Here is a 17579-nt window from a genome sequence, read left to right as displayed (position 1 = left end):
TAACAGATTTTAACAGCTGTTACTAATTATGTCTTCTGAGTAATTCACTACACTCAGTACTGTTTTTGACTTCCTCAAGAGGCTGGTCCAGAGACCACAGAAAGGTCTCATATCACTTCAGTTATATTGCACTGAAGGTTTATAATATTTTTTGGTGTTGATGCAAAAAACATGTTTCCTATCCCACTTTTGAGATAATGTTTTAGTTCCTTCAAAACATTCAATAGCTGTTATTAGAATTTACAGTCGACTATGTGCCTTACATAAAAATTACATACATACAATGTTAGGTTTGGCAATAAAATTGAGATGTTTAAAAAAATGCTTTACTATGTAAGAAATTATTAGAACACGTATGATGCCAGTCAGATGCAGAGCTGACCTGCTTGTAGAGAGCTGCAACGTAGGGATTCCCCACAAATGACTTGGTTCCTTGGTGCAGCTGGTGAATCCTGTAGCATTCTCCAATCACAATCTAAAAGGAACATTTTTTTCAGATACAGCACACAACACTCATTACAATTTTTTTAAGACGTTGCCGAATCAAACAGCACTACATTAGTTTCAGACACATAAAACCATGCAATAAAATTGTAACTTTTGAGTTATCATGCAGGAAATCTAACTCAATTCCAGGTTGAAGTAACAGAGAGATTATGAAGGATGTAACAGACAGGAAAGACAGGACAATAAATGGTGCAAAGTCACACATAAACAAACATAAAAGATGAGCATGGCCTGCCTTTCCCTCAGGCAGTTTGAATATGATGTGAATGTGAGCAAAGGTTCAATGATATGATCCGGTCTTCCACGTCGGATGTAAAGAATAAAAAAAGAAAGTGAACGTCAATGAAAAAGGAAAACAGGTATCTATATAATTTTTTATGGAGCTTTAGTCCAGTGAGCTAATTGTGAGTCCTGTGGTAGTCTAACCAGGAAATGCTGAGTAGAGGTAAGGCCCATTGAAAAGACCTCATCTATACTGAAGGGGCTTGCGCGCCAAGTCATGCCTTGAGGCACAAAGATGTCAATAAGTCTGTACCACCTGGGTTCCTGGACTAATAAACCAGTTGCTCTTTCCTTCTTCTTCCCACAAAAGGCTTTAGTCTTCTGATTAATTTCTTTAAAAAGTATTTACCTGCACATCGTTATGCCTGCAGACATTGTGAATGTAAACAGCACTATGTGCACAGATGAATGTGCACACATTCACACTGCCTATGGCAGTCTTTCCACACAATGTACCCTCGTATTATTAGCTTCTTTTACTGTGTACATGTACTCTTTGTGTGTGCTGTTAATCTTGACAAACACATCTATTCTGGGTATTAGGTGCTCAGCTCAGCTCACAGCCAGGCAAAATAAACGTGGTGGTGTACTGTATGTTTGTCTGTGCTATTGTCATTGAATTACTCAGATCAGAGGTGGAGATTAAAACCACAGGAGACTAATACAGGCCACAATTGTTTATTTTTGTTGCCAGCATTCAAATCTCTTCTCTTGTTTCTACCCCCTGTCTTAGTTTATATATCTGCTTGTATAGAGCATCTCTGAGTATCCCAGAGAATCTAATCTTTTTTTTTTTAGATCATCGTTATGCATGGTAACTCATAACTTCTAACTGTGGAAACAGAGTCTGCCAGACATGAATCTGTCTGACCAGCAGGGCTATTGGGATTTTCCTTTCAACAGAGATAAACAAGAGACCCAAGTGGAATCTGCTACCACTGCATGTATATATGTGCATATATGCGTATCCATGTGCCTGTGCCAGCATGGGAGACAGCGCGTGTGTTACAGGAATGGTGTCGGCATGGCAGTAGACGCCACTAATGGAATACAGCTGTGTAAGACACGCCAGCTTTGCCCACACGTGAACATGTGAGGGAGCTAACTAACACAAGAACAGGGTCCTGGATCCAATAAGCAGAAGAGCTGAGCTGGTCCAGCGTGTACGTGCGTGGGCGCCCACTAAGTTGATGGCACCGAGGCGACAGCGAAGCAATGTTTCAGTCTGGGAACTTATGAGGGGGCTGTGCCACATAGGAGTCTGGGGGCTGTAAAGATCATTTAGCTTGACCACGTGGCAGTAATTGTCATGCACCCCACCACAAGTCATTATAACATGTTTCCACTAAACTTGACCCCCTCTAATCTGCTGGCACAACACCAGAACCATTCCCGTTTTCTGGAGCACGGTTCCAGTCATGGGAATTTCATGCTGTTGCTAACTAGTGAGACGCTCGAGGCTACCAGTGTGGTAGCGAACAGAGCGCTGACATATTTACCAGTAGTAATGTACAGGGCACAGAGGGCACGGAGTCAGCCATGAGAATGGAGTAAGAGCTCATAAAATCTCTTTGGTATTTGGCATGCAGGCATCAACACACATATACACCAACATACACTTCCTAATATCGCTTGGGGGGCCTCTCACTACCGACTGACTCACTCACTTAGTAAAGTAATAAAATGCAGGCCATTATAAATGGCTTGGAAAAAGCTCCTGAAGAATGAAGTATTAAGAAGAAAGCATTATAGAATGGAGGGGGAAACAAAAAAGCACATTTAAAGGAAAAAACTGGAGAATTTTAGATAACACTGCATGATAAAAACAAAAATTTGATGAAGGCTCTATGTTAGGTTTGGGACTATGCGTTTTGGTTTCTTAATGATCGTTTTCTTTTGTCTTATGCTTTAAATCCAGCTTCTGTCTGCTCTACCTAAAACACTGACTCACTCCCCACCAAGTTCAAGAAGATCCCGTGTTAAAAGATGTAGATATTTTGATGAGTCATCTTTATATAATCTTCATTCCAATATTGACCAAAATGCATTATTTGTTGCAATAAATAAGCAGCCCCACCGATCTCTGTACTTACTGGGGATATTAACCGGATATCAATTTTGCTCCATAGGAAGGAATCCACACCTTGAGACATCTGGTGTATGTTCTTAGCTCTCCAGTTGACATTGTGAAGCTACAATCTGCACGATTATGACTTAACAAGAGAATACCGCCTATTTACTATTTACAATACTGAAGCAGCGCGGAACTTCCGTTGGTCTCTGATAGCTGCCTATGGCTCTATGTGAAGAGCCACTTGTGACAGGGCCAAGGTGCTAATCCGGTCCAGACGATCTGATTTTTCTTTACTTTCAAAGATCTTTAGTGAAGATCTTAGTTCAGTTAAACTATATTCATAGATTAAAAATCCACTGAGCTATAAGACCTTTTGCTTTTTGGAATGTCAATAAATGTATGATGTTTCCAGAGCCAAAGTTAAATAATTTAGACCTCGACGTTAACCAAAATAGCCATAATGATGATTTTTGTCACAATTGAGTAACCCTACTATGACGTATCTAAGAGCTTTACAAGGATTAAACCAAGGGAGGTGTAAAGATCGACTTACGGAGAAGATGCCAATAAGAATGCCAACACCACAAAGCACAGCATCACTAATGGTCTCTCCCTCTTTTCGCGGGTACCGGATGGACTCGTCCGAACAGTAAAACCCGCGCTGGTACGGCTGTATGGTGCTAGTCTCAATGATCAGGAAAGGCAGGCTAGCTACAAAAGACACAAAGAGAGAAGGACAGGAAGAGGGAGAGAAGAAAGAAATAATAAAAGCACCAGGTCAGTTACACAGACACAAACAGGAGAGAACGGCGGGAGCACAAGGAGCATGCCGGCACTGGGGATCATGGGATAGCAGAAGTGGTTGGGGCTTAAGGAAGTCAGGTGGACAGCTTAGAGCAAAGGAGTGACTGTTTTCCAAAATCAGATGCACTTGCAGCTTCAGAAAAAAGTTATAAGCCTATCTAAACTTTGGTAGAGCTTATGTAGCAGAGTCACTCCTTCACAGCCACCTTCATAAACCTCGAGCCCTTCCTATTTCCGCCTTCAGAGTTTCCCATCGCCAAGTGCTTTTTATGTCGGATGGACTTACGGACACCGCAGGCAGTGTCAAGCCAACAGAAATGAGGACTGAGGAAGGTACGGTGCTTCTCTTGTAGGGGTAGTACAGGCTGGAGTCGCTGCAGTAAAACCCCCTGTGGTAAGGACGAATAGCGGTACGATGGAGTACCAGCGCTGGCAGCATAGCTACACACAGACATACACAAACACATGGATAGCTGCATGAACCTATGCAAATACATGAGCCGACTCACAGTCACATCTAATACGGGGAATCATACTGTCACATAGCTCAGTTTACTTACCTGTAAGCTGAAGAGAAAGTATCATTAGAAAACAAATTAGAAGACAAAAACCTTTCACAGGTGTGTGTGCTCACAGTAAACAGTCTGTTTACTCGACAAACTGTCTCCTGCTGCTCTAGTTGACAGTGCGACAACAGGCCATTGAGAACTGAGCTTTATCCTGTAGCTTCACTCATTCCTCACAGAGCAAACACACACTCACACTCAAGGCTATTGGTTCATTATTAAAGAAGAAAGAAACCAATCAACAGGGGGATATTGTCAATAAAGTTTGCATAGTTTTAGGGAAAAGAGTTTCAAAATATCTAGTAAAGAAAAAGAAACATTTCTGGGACATCCCTCTTGTACTACTCCTTTAACACTCCATAACAATCTAAAGAATTTCACAACTAATAACAATGCAGGGCCATGATTAGCCATTAGTAAAAATTCATTTTGATGTCTGCTTTCCTAACCAGTCTCACACACATGGACTAATATACTCCTGACAAGGGGGAAAAGAAATACACATCTCCAAATCAAAGCAATACAAATATAGGCGTGTAAACGCTGGCTGGGACTTTCAAATTCTTCTTTGAGGGATTTAAAAATGTGTGAATACCAAGAAAAACAAAAGAAAGCCCACCCAAATCTGGAACATCTTTTGCATAAGAACATGTTCTCATGCAAAATGTGAGCTATGTGTTCACAGTTGCTCATAAATAGAGAGAAGTCAAGACAAGAAGGTGTCCTGAAGACCCACATCCAGACACACCAACATATACATTCAATGTCAGACTGCTCAGAAAGTAGTCCCACATGTGGTTCATGTGGTTAGCTCACATCATGGTTTCCTTTGATGTTTTGGTTTAAGATCCAGGTCTACTCATGAATGCTGCTGAGAGCCACAGCTGTCTTCTCGCCAGTGATGGGTGATGAAGATCATGTTACCGGTCTGTACTGAGGAGCACAGCACTCCGATGAACTTCACGCAAACCTCAAAACACACATTCTTGTGCATGCCTCCGAGAGAAGCACACTCAGCTTTCAGACTTGCATAATGAAACTAAAAGAAGACAGTGTTGTCTCAGGTGCTCGCCAGATCAATGTGTATATGTTTAAGCCATGTAATATAGCTACAGTCAAGAAAAAAAAATTTTTTCTTGATTTTATGCTGTTTTGCTTCCTCTGAAGACAAATTTTGCCAGCAGAGTTTAAAGCGTTTTTGTATTATTATAGCTGATTTTAGTGTGAATTAAGCTCTTTTTCTCATTGACTCTCTTTCCACTGGTCAACATAGGTCAGCAGATGTAATGGTCACTGAAGCAGACACCTGCACAAACAGCATGCAGAATTCATCAGGGCACTGGTGGGCCCACACAAGGCTAGCCCAGGCTACAGTGGTGTCTGAGAACCATGTTGTGCATACAACAGGAAGAAGGAGATGTGGGTGAGCACAGAATTGCCCAGGCAAGGCAGGGCGGGACGATCAACACAACTTAAGATGAGGAGATTCCAGCGTGTTTCTGTTCATACAAGACTTTCAGCATAATCTGCCTGGGAACTTGGCTACAGATACTTTAAACAAAGTGAGAACCGTCACATGTTAACTCTAGGCATAAACTGGGGTGTGTTGGGTAAACAGTCAGCCTAGAAAATAAAACATTTCCAAAAATCAGTTTCTGGTTTCTCTCACAGCATTCCCTGTTTTTCCTGGGGTTTTGCGTTTTTCTTCCCCCTTCTTTCCTGTCTTTCTCCATCCTTCCATGCTGGCCTGCTTGTGGAGGGAGGATTCACATGCTAATGAGGAGGCATGAAAGAAGTTCATGGGCTTAACAGACACACTCAGACAAAAACACACAAGCTAACCAGTGCTTAAAGGCTAAACCGATGGGAGAATACCATGGGAAACTCGGGAGTTGACCAGCTGAATGACTGAAAAAGTAAAGCGAGATTGAGCAATTGAACACCTCGACACTACCTATTGAGAAGTCATGAAAGCCTCTCTGTCTGCCCGCTGCACAGCCTTGAGATGCCAGGCTCTTTTGCGCTGCCCACCCACCCCTCCATGCTGTCGCCCTTAAAGCACCCTGTATGTTGGCATTCTCCTCATACCACAGTCAGTCCATGAAACTCTCAGCACAAATTCAAAGGCGCACCAGTGTTAACCCTATGTCACATCTGAACCTCCTCTACAAACAGTGGCGTGAAGATATATGACCCCTTTTCCCCAAGAGCAAATGACCTTCGGGAGACCTGCTGACCCACAGAGAGAGGAAAAGTGGTGGAGGAGTGTCAGAGGAGGGAAAAACCAAGACAGAAGGGAAGGAAACAGAAAGAAGTGGGATGGGCTTTAGCAAAGACCTGTGGTGCATCACTGAATTAAAAAAAACAACTGCTTTACAAGTTCTGTCAAGAGGTCGCTTTTACGCGACGATGCAGTTCATACTTCAACTACCGAAACAGAGGAAACATTCATTTGAAGAAGTTGTGTGTGTGCTTTGATAGGAAATGAGCCTTACACACTATTAAGCCAAGGAACTGTTTTTAGCACACAAACTGGCATGTAAAGAATAATTGGGGTCTAAAAATTTCCTCAATGGCGAGCTAGAGAAAGACAGGGAGGGTCTGAAAGTATGAAGAATTCAACAGGGGAAAAAAACATAAATGCACTCACACACACATAACCAAAGTGGGTGGCTTAGTGAGTTTGGGAACAGTTCTATTTGTCTTATCAGATCCTGTCATGCACTTCTCTCTTCAGAGAACCGCTGCAGACCACTAAAGACTTACCGCAGGTCAGAGAGAGAGAGAGAGGAATTCCTTTGGCTGGTTGAATCTGTGTTTATATGCAGAGGTCATGGCAGGGCCTGTGTATGTATGTGTGTGTGTGTGTGTGTGTGTGTGAGTGAGAGAGCGAGTAAGGGCACTGGACTTATTTTCCATTCGTAAATCCACTCACATGCTCACGCTCTGCTGCCTGCTGGAAATGACAAACACATGATAAAAATATGTCCACGTGCGTTTTGGTTGGGTTGGGGTTTTTAAATGTATGTATGTAGTTTTCTTTGTATGCGATCGAGTGTGTATGTGTGCGCATTTGTTTATGTGACTGAGATTATCCTTCAGGCGTCCGTTTGATTGGCTTTGGAGCTAAATTTGGCGTAGTCAGCGAGAGCTTCGATTAGCAGGGCTAAGACTGATTTTTTTAGTAAGAAAAAAAAGGATTTACTTTATCAAAATGTTACATAGCTAAAATGAAGAATTTAGGGTTTTTAAACAGTCTTCTTTACTATACAGTTCAAAGTTCCTTGAGACTGCAAGGCAATGATCATGAATTTGCTATCACTTTCTTTTCTTACCTTAAGCCTGCCTATACTTGGCACAACAGGAAACAATTGTTATTCCAGTGCCAGCTAAAGCTCTACATTGCTTAAAAGGTTAATACCCTTTGACATTGCACTAATATCCCTGTAGAACACCAGCGTGTATGTCGAGTCCATGGTAGCGAGGTTCCCGCACTTTGGTTCTCATGACTTTCTCACCGTTCTGGGTTTCTATTGATATTGTAATAGGTTTTCATGGCTTTCAGAAGCAAAATTAGAATGATATCGTTATTTTAGTGAGTGATGCTGATTGTCAGCAGTGAGTGTGAGAGGTAAATGGGAGGCGGAGCAGGGCAGAGGAAAAGGTATTGTAGTCTGCACTAATGGAGGATTTCCTCCTCCTGTCTCTCAATAAGCAATATGTGACTCGTTCTAAGAAGGAGTGGGAACAAGGACAATTCAGAGGAGGGTTAGAGAGGGCCGGGTCTATAGTGTCTATAGTGTCTATAGTGGGTTGTGACTCTATAGACTGAACAGTCAATCAATCAAACTGTTTAGTCGCTTCTTCTCTGATTTTTCTCACCTCTATTTTAGCAGATCAGATAGCAGCTCCGCTCACTTCCGTAGCTGAAATCTGCATGTCGCACCAATTATTGCAACATGCCAAGTGCAAAATGCAGTCTCTAAATATGTGGTTAGATTTACATGGATTCTGCGATAACAAATTTTGGACAATTTAAGCAATCTGTGACATTTTGAGCGAATTAGTAACAGGTTAAAATGTTTTCTTTTCTGTTAAACTAAGTGGAACTTTTTAAAAACCTATAAACAACATGATCTTTGCCTGTGTGGACATGTCAAAGCATTTATATTTTTCAGGCTACTGAAGAAACTCTTAATACTTTTATAATTCTGATTTGTAAATACCAAACGACATAATCTGCATTTGTAAAATGACGTTTTAAAGTGCCCTACATTGCTAAAGAGAAGTGTGGAGAGATATTATCTTGCGGTTATTTGATATGTGTGTGAATGAGAAGGAGTGTCTTTCTTTATGAGCGTCCTTTAGTCCGGGATTGTTGATGAATGAATGCTCTCATCCAGCTGCAAGTGACATTGCAATTACACAGTGTGCATGTGCACTATAAATGGGAATTGTGTGTGTCAGTAGTGAGACTGTGTTTGTAACGCACACAGTTTGTCATAGTGGCAAATTTTCTATTAAAACAGTGGTACATAGTGTATTTTTAACTGTTTCTATTAATTTATTTAATAGTAATTCCAGTCTCAATCTTAAGCTAAGTGTTTACAGAGGACACATATTCATTATCATTTGTACTGTCACCCCTGAGGTTTTAAAAATGGCATGCCAAGCAGATGCCTCGGATGTTTTGAAATTTGTCACACATCAAACACTTTACAGTTAGGCAAGCCCACCCAGTTAGCCCTATCTTAAGGTCACTAAAGCCATGAGCAAGACTATGTGAGGCTTTCCACATATTTAGAGATAGTGTGCATACATTCAAGACAGATCCCGGAAGAGCAAAAGGTCATAGGTGAGAGATGTGACATAACTCTAGGATTATACTATAGCCTACAGGATCCAAATGTCACTGTGACGCTGTGTATTGTATCTTCGAGAGTGTGCGGTTGTGTGTGTGGCTATGTGGGTGTGAAAGTGGATTACTGTGGTTTCACTGGCGACTTCAGCCAACTTCTTTCTGAAAAAATTTTAAGCCGTCGACCACAAAGGGCTTTAAAAATGTCCTCGCAATCCAAATAAACAAACTCGGCTCCATATAAACCACCCGTGCTTTTACCATACACATAATCACTGTTTAGGAAACATACGTTTATAAACGCGTGCACAAACATGCACCGATACAGATGTTTGGCTCGAGATATTAGTTTCTTTGTTTCCACAGGTTGCTGATGTGTCTCACGCATGTACAAAGCTCACAATTACACAAACACAGACGCACACATAGATACACAGGAGTGGCTGAGGTCAGCAGAGTGGTGCGCAGAGTGAATCCCTTTTTCCCCCCCTGTGTGAATGCTGTAGCGACCGGGGGGCCGCTGGCTGAAGCATGTGCTTACTCAGAGAGATTTTATTCACAGGAATAAATGCCTTTTTACACACAGGCATCTGTTGGGACACACTCTAGGGTCTTTTACCAGCAGGCACCTGTGTGGGCAACTTCTGAGTGCTGCTGCTGGCCCTGTGTTGCTTTTGGCTTGTAAGTGCATTTGTAGAGATGAAGAGAAATTCACCTTTGGTCCACATCAGAAACTAGGGAATGCGAGAGGATATTCATAATTTGTTTTAAAAAGATCAGTTAAAAGTCATGGAGACTTATTTAATGCTTGGCTGCACTGTCAGCAAAAAAGACAAATGCACAGCTGCTCCAATGAAGAGAAACATGAGCACCGTCCAGGGCCAGATCACGTTATCTGGCTGGTTGGTTAGATGGCTGGCTAGGCGTTTCTCAACGATTGCCATAATGGCATTATTACCCCTTGGGACAAAAGCCTGGCTGTGCAGAGGAGGGCTATGGATTCTCTGAAACCTGATGCTTCTATCTCTGGGTAATGCTCCCCTGAACTTAACACAAGACTGTCTTCTCATTCCAGCTCACCTCAGCTTATACCCCAGACCATTTTTTAATAACTGTGTACACAAGATGTTAAACTGCTGCTACAGTACAAATGTAAAGCATGATGTTTTCTAGTGTTACATGGATCCTCTTCAGCCAGGGGGCTGCTCTGTATGTAAACAGGATAGAGCTCAGTGGCTGCAGCTTAGATAAGGCCTGTGCCATTAAAGATGCTGAGCTGATTACTACACAGCTCTGAGCAGATAAGCACTACAGCCCACAATCCAGTCAACAATAAAGCTAGAAGCAGCAACAGCCATAAACCACTGATAGATAATAAAGCGACCTTGAGTACCCAGTAAGAAGCTTCTTACGCCCTCTCATCTCTCCCTCATTCACTTATTACCCCTCCCTTCTATTTCATCCTCCTTCAGTCTGCCACTGGTCTGTTGGTCCCTGTTAACGAAACAAAGAGCGCTGAGATGCATCAAAAGGGGTATTGTTCTCTCCGAAACAGAGAAATCGCCCTGACCCCCATCCCTAGATGCACACAGCACACACACAAATACAGAAGACTGTATATGCAGTAAGAGAAAGTGACAGACAGAGGGGCCTGTGTAACAGCAGGAAGCAGGCCCAAGAAAGGATATTGTGGGGGGGGAAAGAGATTTAATGAGGCCCATAACTTCAGATCATCTGCCGCTTGCGCTCTAATTTACATTAAAGGGCTAGTGCCATTGTTGTTCATCACATGTTGACTAATAGAAGTAGAAATAGGGTCTAGAAAAACACTGGGTTAAATCAAAAAAGTAACTGTGGAAAAAGTAGAAAGTCTAAGAGTTAATATTTCCATGGGTGTAATGGGCAAGTAGATGTTTGTTGCCCACATGCAGAATTCTGTGAAATATACATTTACATTTCTTGGTGAAGGCTAAAACACAAGTTTAAACACATTCAAAATTGACTGCTAACAAAAGCTTATTGTAAGGTCCTGCCCAGTAATCCAAAATGACTTAAATAAGCAGTTTGAAAAGTGTTTATATGAGAGGGATATAATCATAGATGAGACATGAGAATGAGAGGCATTACTACACTATTGTTGTCAAAGCGTAAACTACAAGCTGGTGTCTTTGTTTTATTGTGCAATTTGTGTGCCAGGATGGCGACAGTATAAAAAAAGGTAAAGGAGATGAATGTGTCTGGTTTGTATAGCAGTGTGAACAGCTACAGGCAAATTGGTCAAGCTTATGCCTTCAGCTTGCCCACGGGAGCCACATGGGACACAGGTCTATAAATCGAGCCACACATGCCTCACACATGCTACCCACAGAGTGAATACAAAATGCTTCACCCTTCAGGCTATATGGTCCATTTAATGACAGCTCTGGGTGCCCTCTCTCTTATTCCCGAATCCCAAAGGACACACATGCACACGCTCACACCCACGCACCTCTAATCACAGCCCTGCTAAGGCACATACCCCAGGGGTTTGGTGGTTAACTCTTGCACCAACAGAAACCCACCGCATGTCACAATGACAGTCGGAAAATGTTGCAGACCTGTCTGGCATTGATGCCACTGGTGCTCTTCATCTCAACATGCACGAAAAACATAGATCTTCCCAAAAATGTGCACTTATATTAGCATCTTATCTAGGAGAGATAGTAGCCCTAGGCTTCTGTTGTCAGGGACATCTGCTGATCTTTATCTTCTGCCAGAGGACACTCGTCACCTCGTCACCTTCTTAAGAGCCATAACCTCACCTTGTCCTGAAGCCGCTAACAAACACTCATCACAGGCTGGGCACAGATAACATTTAGATATCATAACGACAAAAGTATAGTCGAGTAATCAAGCTATGTTGTGTTATGATGTGCAAAGTGTTCTCACAATAAACACTCAATCTGATTACTGTCAAAACTAAATCCTGAGACATATTCTTCTGTGCATGTCTATTAAGTGTCTGCTGTGGGTGACACATGAGTGTAACTAATGTCACACAAAGAGCATTGCAGATATTGATCATATGTGAGTCTCTTTTCTTTCTGACCTTTCACCTAATGTCTTAAACAGATCCCAATAAATCCCAGCCAAATATATTTCTAAGAACATGTTCATGGCTCCCACCTCTGAAAGACTTGTGCAGAATCCCTGAGAATATTTACCCTTGGATTAAGGTCAGCATCTTTGGATTGGAGCCTGTGTTTCAGTTTCTCTGTGATAGACTCACATGCTGCTTCAATGTAGTTTTCTAACAGACACAGACTGTATAATCCATGCATATCAATATTCTTCTAATATTATTTTGTTCATTATTGATCTTTCCCTTGTTATTCTGAGACTATTATGAAGACAGAAGACTGGCTCCGGTAGAGAAGGAACACGGGGAAGGAATGGAGATAGATGTGGAAATGGACTAGGAGGCAAAAAAAAGAGACAGGATTTCATTTCACAACCACACCCACCTCCGACCGACACTACCTTTCCGTTTCCCACCCTTTCCTGAGCTCCACTATACACACACACTCTATATGCCCCCTGGTTCACTTACTCCCAAAATTGCACCAGATGTCCCATCCAGAGTCTTTGGGCACAGAGCTACAGCCAGATGAAGAATTTGTGAAATTCTCAAAAATATTTGTAGAGCGGCTCAGGATTGAAGTGGCTGAGGCCTGGAGAGGTGGAGGTTAAACCTCTCTGACTTTAATGAGAGGCTGTGTGACTGACTGCTGTAATGTTATAGCAGCTGATGGGAACGCAGGAGTCGAATACAGAAGGGTTAACGCTCCGGGGCCAGTTATGAAGCTGATTCCTCGAGGCCAAAAGGTTACGCTCTTCTTGGCTACCTGTCTGTGATTTGTGGAAAAGCAGACCGCTGAACACCTGACTGTATCAGAGCTCCAAATTTTGCAATAAACACATAATTAAACGTTTTAAAACATTATATATATAGTTTTTTGCCTCACAGATCATCATAAGGAGACAGATCGTGATCCTTTAAAAGAAGCATATATAGAGTCAATGAATCCATGTTTATGTTTTACAAAAAGACCGCTCCATCCCAAACCAGTTCTGCAGAAGCAAACACATAAAGTATAATCCCCTGTGCATTGTGTAAAACTTAATCATGGTTTAAGTGAGACTACTTTTGGATGCTTGGGTTCCAGAGGGCTCTAGTCTGCGTCTCGTTGCAAAGTGTTCTCACAATAAACATTTTTTTTTTTCAAACAGCCAAGAGAAGACTATTGGGCAGTGAGTCGCCAAAAGGGAATACGAAATCTGCGGTCGAGTTTGTGTATTTATAGTGAGTGTATACTGTTTGTGTGCACGCTCCTTATAGCATTGCTAAATCAACTCGACTGCTCTGTAGGAGTGGAACCTGATCCAGAGTGAAATCAGCAGATGACGGTTGCGCTCAGCTGCCAAAACTATATGCCGTAACCCTGGTCTTGGTAGTTGAGTGCTGGAGAGAATGTGAGTATGCTTTTTCAATGCCTTTCTAATCTTGCTGTACTTTTGCATTATCAGTTTTCTTCAGCAAAACCAACTGGGATGGCTTCTTCATTAAACATTTAAAGATGTTTTCTTTTGTCCTTGTGTGCAGCTATAGATGGTCTCAGATGTCTTTTATGCAGACACTCATTATCTGCGCCTAAGGGTGTGTCAGTTGGGCACATTAACATCCTATAGGAAGATGTAACTGCAGAGACTCTGCGTGTAGAGCCCAGCTGGCAGAATAGGAACTAATTAAAGGTAATGAGATACTTATCTATTTCCCAGTTTTAGTAGTGTACACTACTTTTTAGCCATAAACAGGCTCAGAACAAAAGCTATCAACCATTAAGCATTCCGCTGAGCTCTTCGACAACACACCCGCATTCCTCCTTCCTCATTCAGGATGCCCTGATAACCCTCCCTTTCTACTGATCTCTTCTCCCTCTCTTTTAACCCCCTCCCCAGTCACCCCCTCGCACCAAACCCGCAACTCCCCCCAAACCCCTGAAGTGGGCCAACCAATCATCACTGAGCAGCCAGATTGTGTTTAGCATAACAAAGGAGAATCTTTGTAACCATTTGTTACTGTGTTCTTACATGCATTGTGTGAGTTTACAGGCATACATGCGTGTCTGTGAGTGCGTGTGTGTGTCCTAACAAGGCAATGGAGAACTGTCTGTAGAGCTTTAACCAATAAAGGAAGTTGGTTTGTGCAGGAAATTCAGTCCACATGTGATCAAAGCTCATCTACAGTTATATGAGTGCAGATGAAACAGTGTATCTCTGTCTGGGGTTCTTTAATAAGAAAACTAGTATAAACCCAATGGAAAACTTTGTCTGTCAGCGAGCTTTGCTTCTACCTCACAGCACTTATGTGGAGTTAATGTGCACCATTTGTAACATACTGGATGATACAATCCAGCTCCTGTGTGGTAGTGTTGCATACTTCATCGGTACTTTACTGGTTCCTTTATATTGCGCTATTGGTGTGTCTCCCACCTGCTCCTCTAAAGCCCGGTCAGCCACTGGTCCCACTTTTCGATCCCTCACTCAAATTGGAGAGGCCTTCCCCTACCACAACACATGCTTAAGCAATTATTCCACGCATTCCCCTGGACAGAGAGGGAGAAAGAGAGCCAGAAAGAAAGAAAGAAAGAAAGTAATTTGAAGTGAAGAGATCAGGGGCAGCTGGCCAGGGATTGGCAAGATTCTAGGAGTGAATGTGTAGAAGTTAAGCAGAACTCCCGTAATCCTTTTCCAAAAAAGAGAAAGGGGAGATGGGGGGAATGAAAATAGTGTGAAAAGAAGGGGGGGGGGGGGGGGTTACTGGCGCTCAACACTAAAAGGACTGGGCTACAGTGACAACAGCCAAAAACAAACCAGCAAAACAACACACACACAGACACCAGACACACATACACAAAGGCAGCACACTGAGTCTGTATGGGATGCCCACTGAACTTAGAACTAACACACATTAAAATTTCTGTGGGAGCAAATGAGAGCTAATGCAAAAAAAACCCTGATGTGACATTAGCTTTGGGGAATGTTTTGTGAGCTGTTAGTCAGTATTTTAATTACACTTTGATTTTTACTTCAGTCACCTTGCAACTCAGCCTATGGCCAGCTTTAGCTGGACTGATAAACATGTTCATCTGATTTGGGGTCAGATGATCATCGTTATCAGAGAACAGACTGGGGGAAGTGGTGGGTGTTGTCTGGCTATTTTTAAGGGCAGGTTAGAACACTTGAAAATATTTATGCCCAAGGCATGTTGACAACTGATCAATTACAGTGACACTCCATGGACTTTGAAATGATCAGTATATTACCCGGTGACAGTTATCTCCGATGAGAGAAGCTACCTGTCTTGACAACAACAAAGAAAAGAAGTTTTCTCTTCTTCTCAGTTTACAAACTGATTGTGATTCTGGGGTGAATTAAAGAAAATTAAAAGTGCGAACTCCTGAAATGTTGTTTGATTTTTTTTTATTCGGCACTTCCACTGCCCGGGGGTGTTGCGTTGGTACTGGATGATAAGGGGATGTAGCAGCTGAAGTTGTTTTGCAGTTACAGATAACGGGCAATACTTTTAAAATGATAATACTCTTATTGGCAGACTTGAGAAAAGGCGGGCACCGTTTATCTATTCTAAAGATGACTTTTATTGTGAGTGCAATGTGCAGAAGTTTCTGTCTTCACTTTTTTTTTGCATGTACTCTACAAAAGCTGATGTGAGATACGCAGTTTAAATGGTAACAGAGAGGAAAGCATCGTGTAAACATATCTGTGTGAACTTACCAAGTAGAAGGCAGAAGACATCGAGCACTATTAGCACCTTCTTCTTACTGTTGTCAACACCATTGTTGTTATTTAACGTAGAGGTTCCTCCGTTCCTTGTTTCTTGAGCCATTGCTTTCTCATACATGTAATTTTGCATTTGATGAGTCCCCGTTTCAGATCAAAATCCCACACCGCACGGTCTATGAAGAAACTGTGTCAGGCTCTCAAGTCCTTGGAAGAAATGTCATGCAAAGCAACGGGAAACAAACTTCCCAACTCGCAGCTCTCTCGGAGTTTCTGATCTGTTTATGACTCGCTCTCTCGTATTTCAGTTTTACAAAATAATTAAAAGTCAGATGAGTAGTAGGCTAAATGGAGAACTGACCCGCGGCACGAACTTAGTTTTAAAAAATTGCCTGCACTGGTACTGAATGGAAAGCCCGCTCCCCTTTATCTGTCTTGTTTCAAAGACTTGGAGTGAGACTTGCGTTGCGCATCGACAGCCGCTCTTGTTATATCAATCCTTCTTCTCCTCCTCCTCCCCCCGCTCTCTTAGTTCCCACAGCAGCCCTCCTCCTCTCTCTGCTAACGAGTAATCGTCTCCATCCCTGCTTGAAAAACTTGGAAGAGTGGAGACCAGCAGTGGACTGACCACCGTTGCGGATAAACTGCTCCTAGCGGTTACTCACGGTAACAGGCGCAAAACAACCGAAGCGCTTTTGAGTTGAGACTATTAAAAATCTTTGTTCTTGGACAGACAAAATAAAGAGAATATGTTCCAGTATATAGTGCTAGAGTTTTTTTTTTAAATTTTCAATAAAGTGTTTATTTTAAAAGATGAACAAAAATATAATATTGCAACAATTAAAGTTCAAATGTTAATTAAAATATTGATATTTGTTTTTCATGTGAAAAATGTGTCGAAACCTTATATATATTTGTCCAGTCTCCATACAGAGACAAAGACGGGAAGTCTGTAATTCGTGATTTTAATCCTTTTTAACTTCAGGAAATTTCTGTTTCCAGACGATTTTATGTTTAATACAAAAAAAATCTTATAATATAACATAATGTAATATAATATGTTGGTGAGCGAACACTATTTGTTGTCCAATTTGAGAAGCTCGAGCCTTGTGTTATTTTGTGTATTTTCATCGTATTCCCGTTTCCTCTTTTTTCACATTGTTGTTTTGTCCTAGATTCCTTTCGATGCCGTTCTTGTCCGGGCAAATGGCTATATAAATAAATATTGCTTGCTTGTTGCGTATGTTTAACAATAGGAGTAGAAAGAAATCCGAAACTCATACCAGGTATTGATGAATCATACGTATGCTGCCATCTAGTGGTGAACTCCACATTTTGCATTTAGGAATAAAGAAGAAAAACCCATACTAGTAATTACTCACGAAATATGAGGATAGATAGAGAGATAGAGAGATAGAGAGATATGGACATGCACTGGCTTCAGCAGCGGAACACGTCTGGCACTGCGGGATTTGATTCCCTGCCGTTGTAGTGTGTTACTGATGGTGACCTTTGTTACTTTGGTCCCAGCTCTCTGCAGGTCATTCACCAGGTCCCCCCGTGTGGTTCTGGGATCTTTGCTCACCGTTCTCATGATCATTTTGACCCCACGGGATGAGATCTTGCGTGGAGCCCCAGATCGAGGGAG

The 17579-nt window shown here is 42.0% G+C and overlaps 1 protein-coding gene across 2 annotated transcripts in view; it reads right to left on the bottom strand.

Moving 5' to 3' along the window:
- Positions 1-16474, bottom strand: part of plpp3 (phospholipid phosphatase 3) — a 28168-nt gene extending 11694 nt beyond the window's left edge. Inside the window, exons 1-3 of one of the 2 annotated variants that reach the window (XM_086281590.1) lie at positions 15926-16474; positions 3954-4108; positions 383-475 (exon numbers count right to left, since the gene is read on the bottom strand). In XM_086281590.1, coding sequence (XP_086137716.1) covers positions 383-475; positions 3954-4108; positions 15926-16064 — 387 coding nt within the window. In that variant the 5' untranslated portion in view covers positions 16065-16474. Of the gene's footprint in view, positions 1-382; positions 476-3416; positions 3575-3953; positions 4109-15925 lie in introns of both variants that reach the window. The other variant, XM_086281589.1, reaches the window with a different exon arrangement.
- Between the last annotated feature and the right edge of the window lie 1105 nt (positions 16475-17579).

This window comes from Aulonocara sp. 'chitande type north' Nkhata Bay, linkage group LG23 (assembly GCF_057382095.1).
Source record: "Aulonocara sp. 'chitande type north' Nkhata Bay isolate Kocher_YH1m ecotype deep benthic linkage group LG23, A_spYH_male_GT1.1, whole genome shotgun sequence".
Lineage (NCBI taxonomy): Eukaryota > Metazoa > Chordata > Actinopteri > Cichliformes > Cichlidae > Aulonocara > Aulonocara sp. 'chitande type north' Nkhata Bay.
Note: the sequence above shows the minus strand (reverse complement) of the source record. Positions and strands in the feature narration are given on the sequence as shown.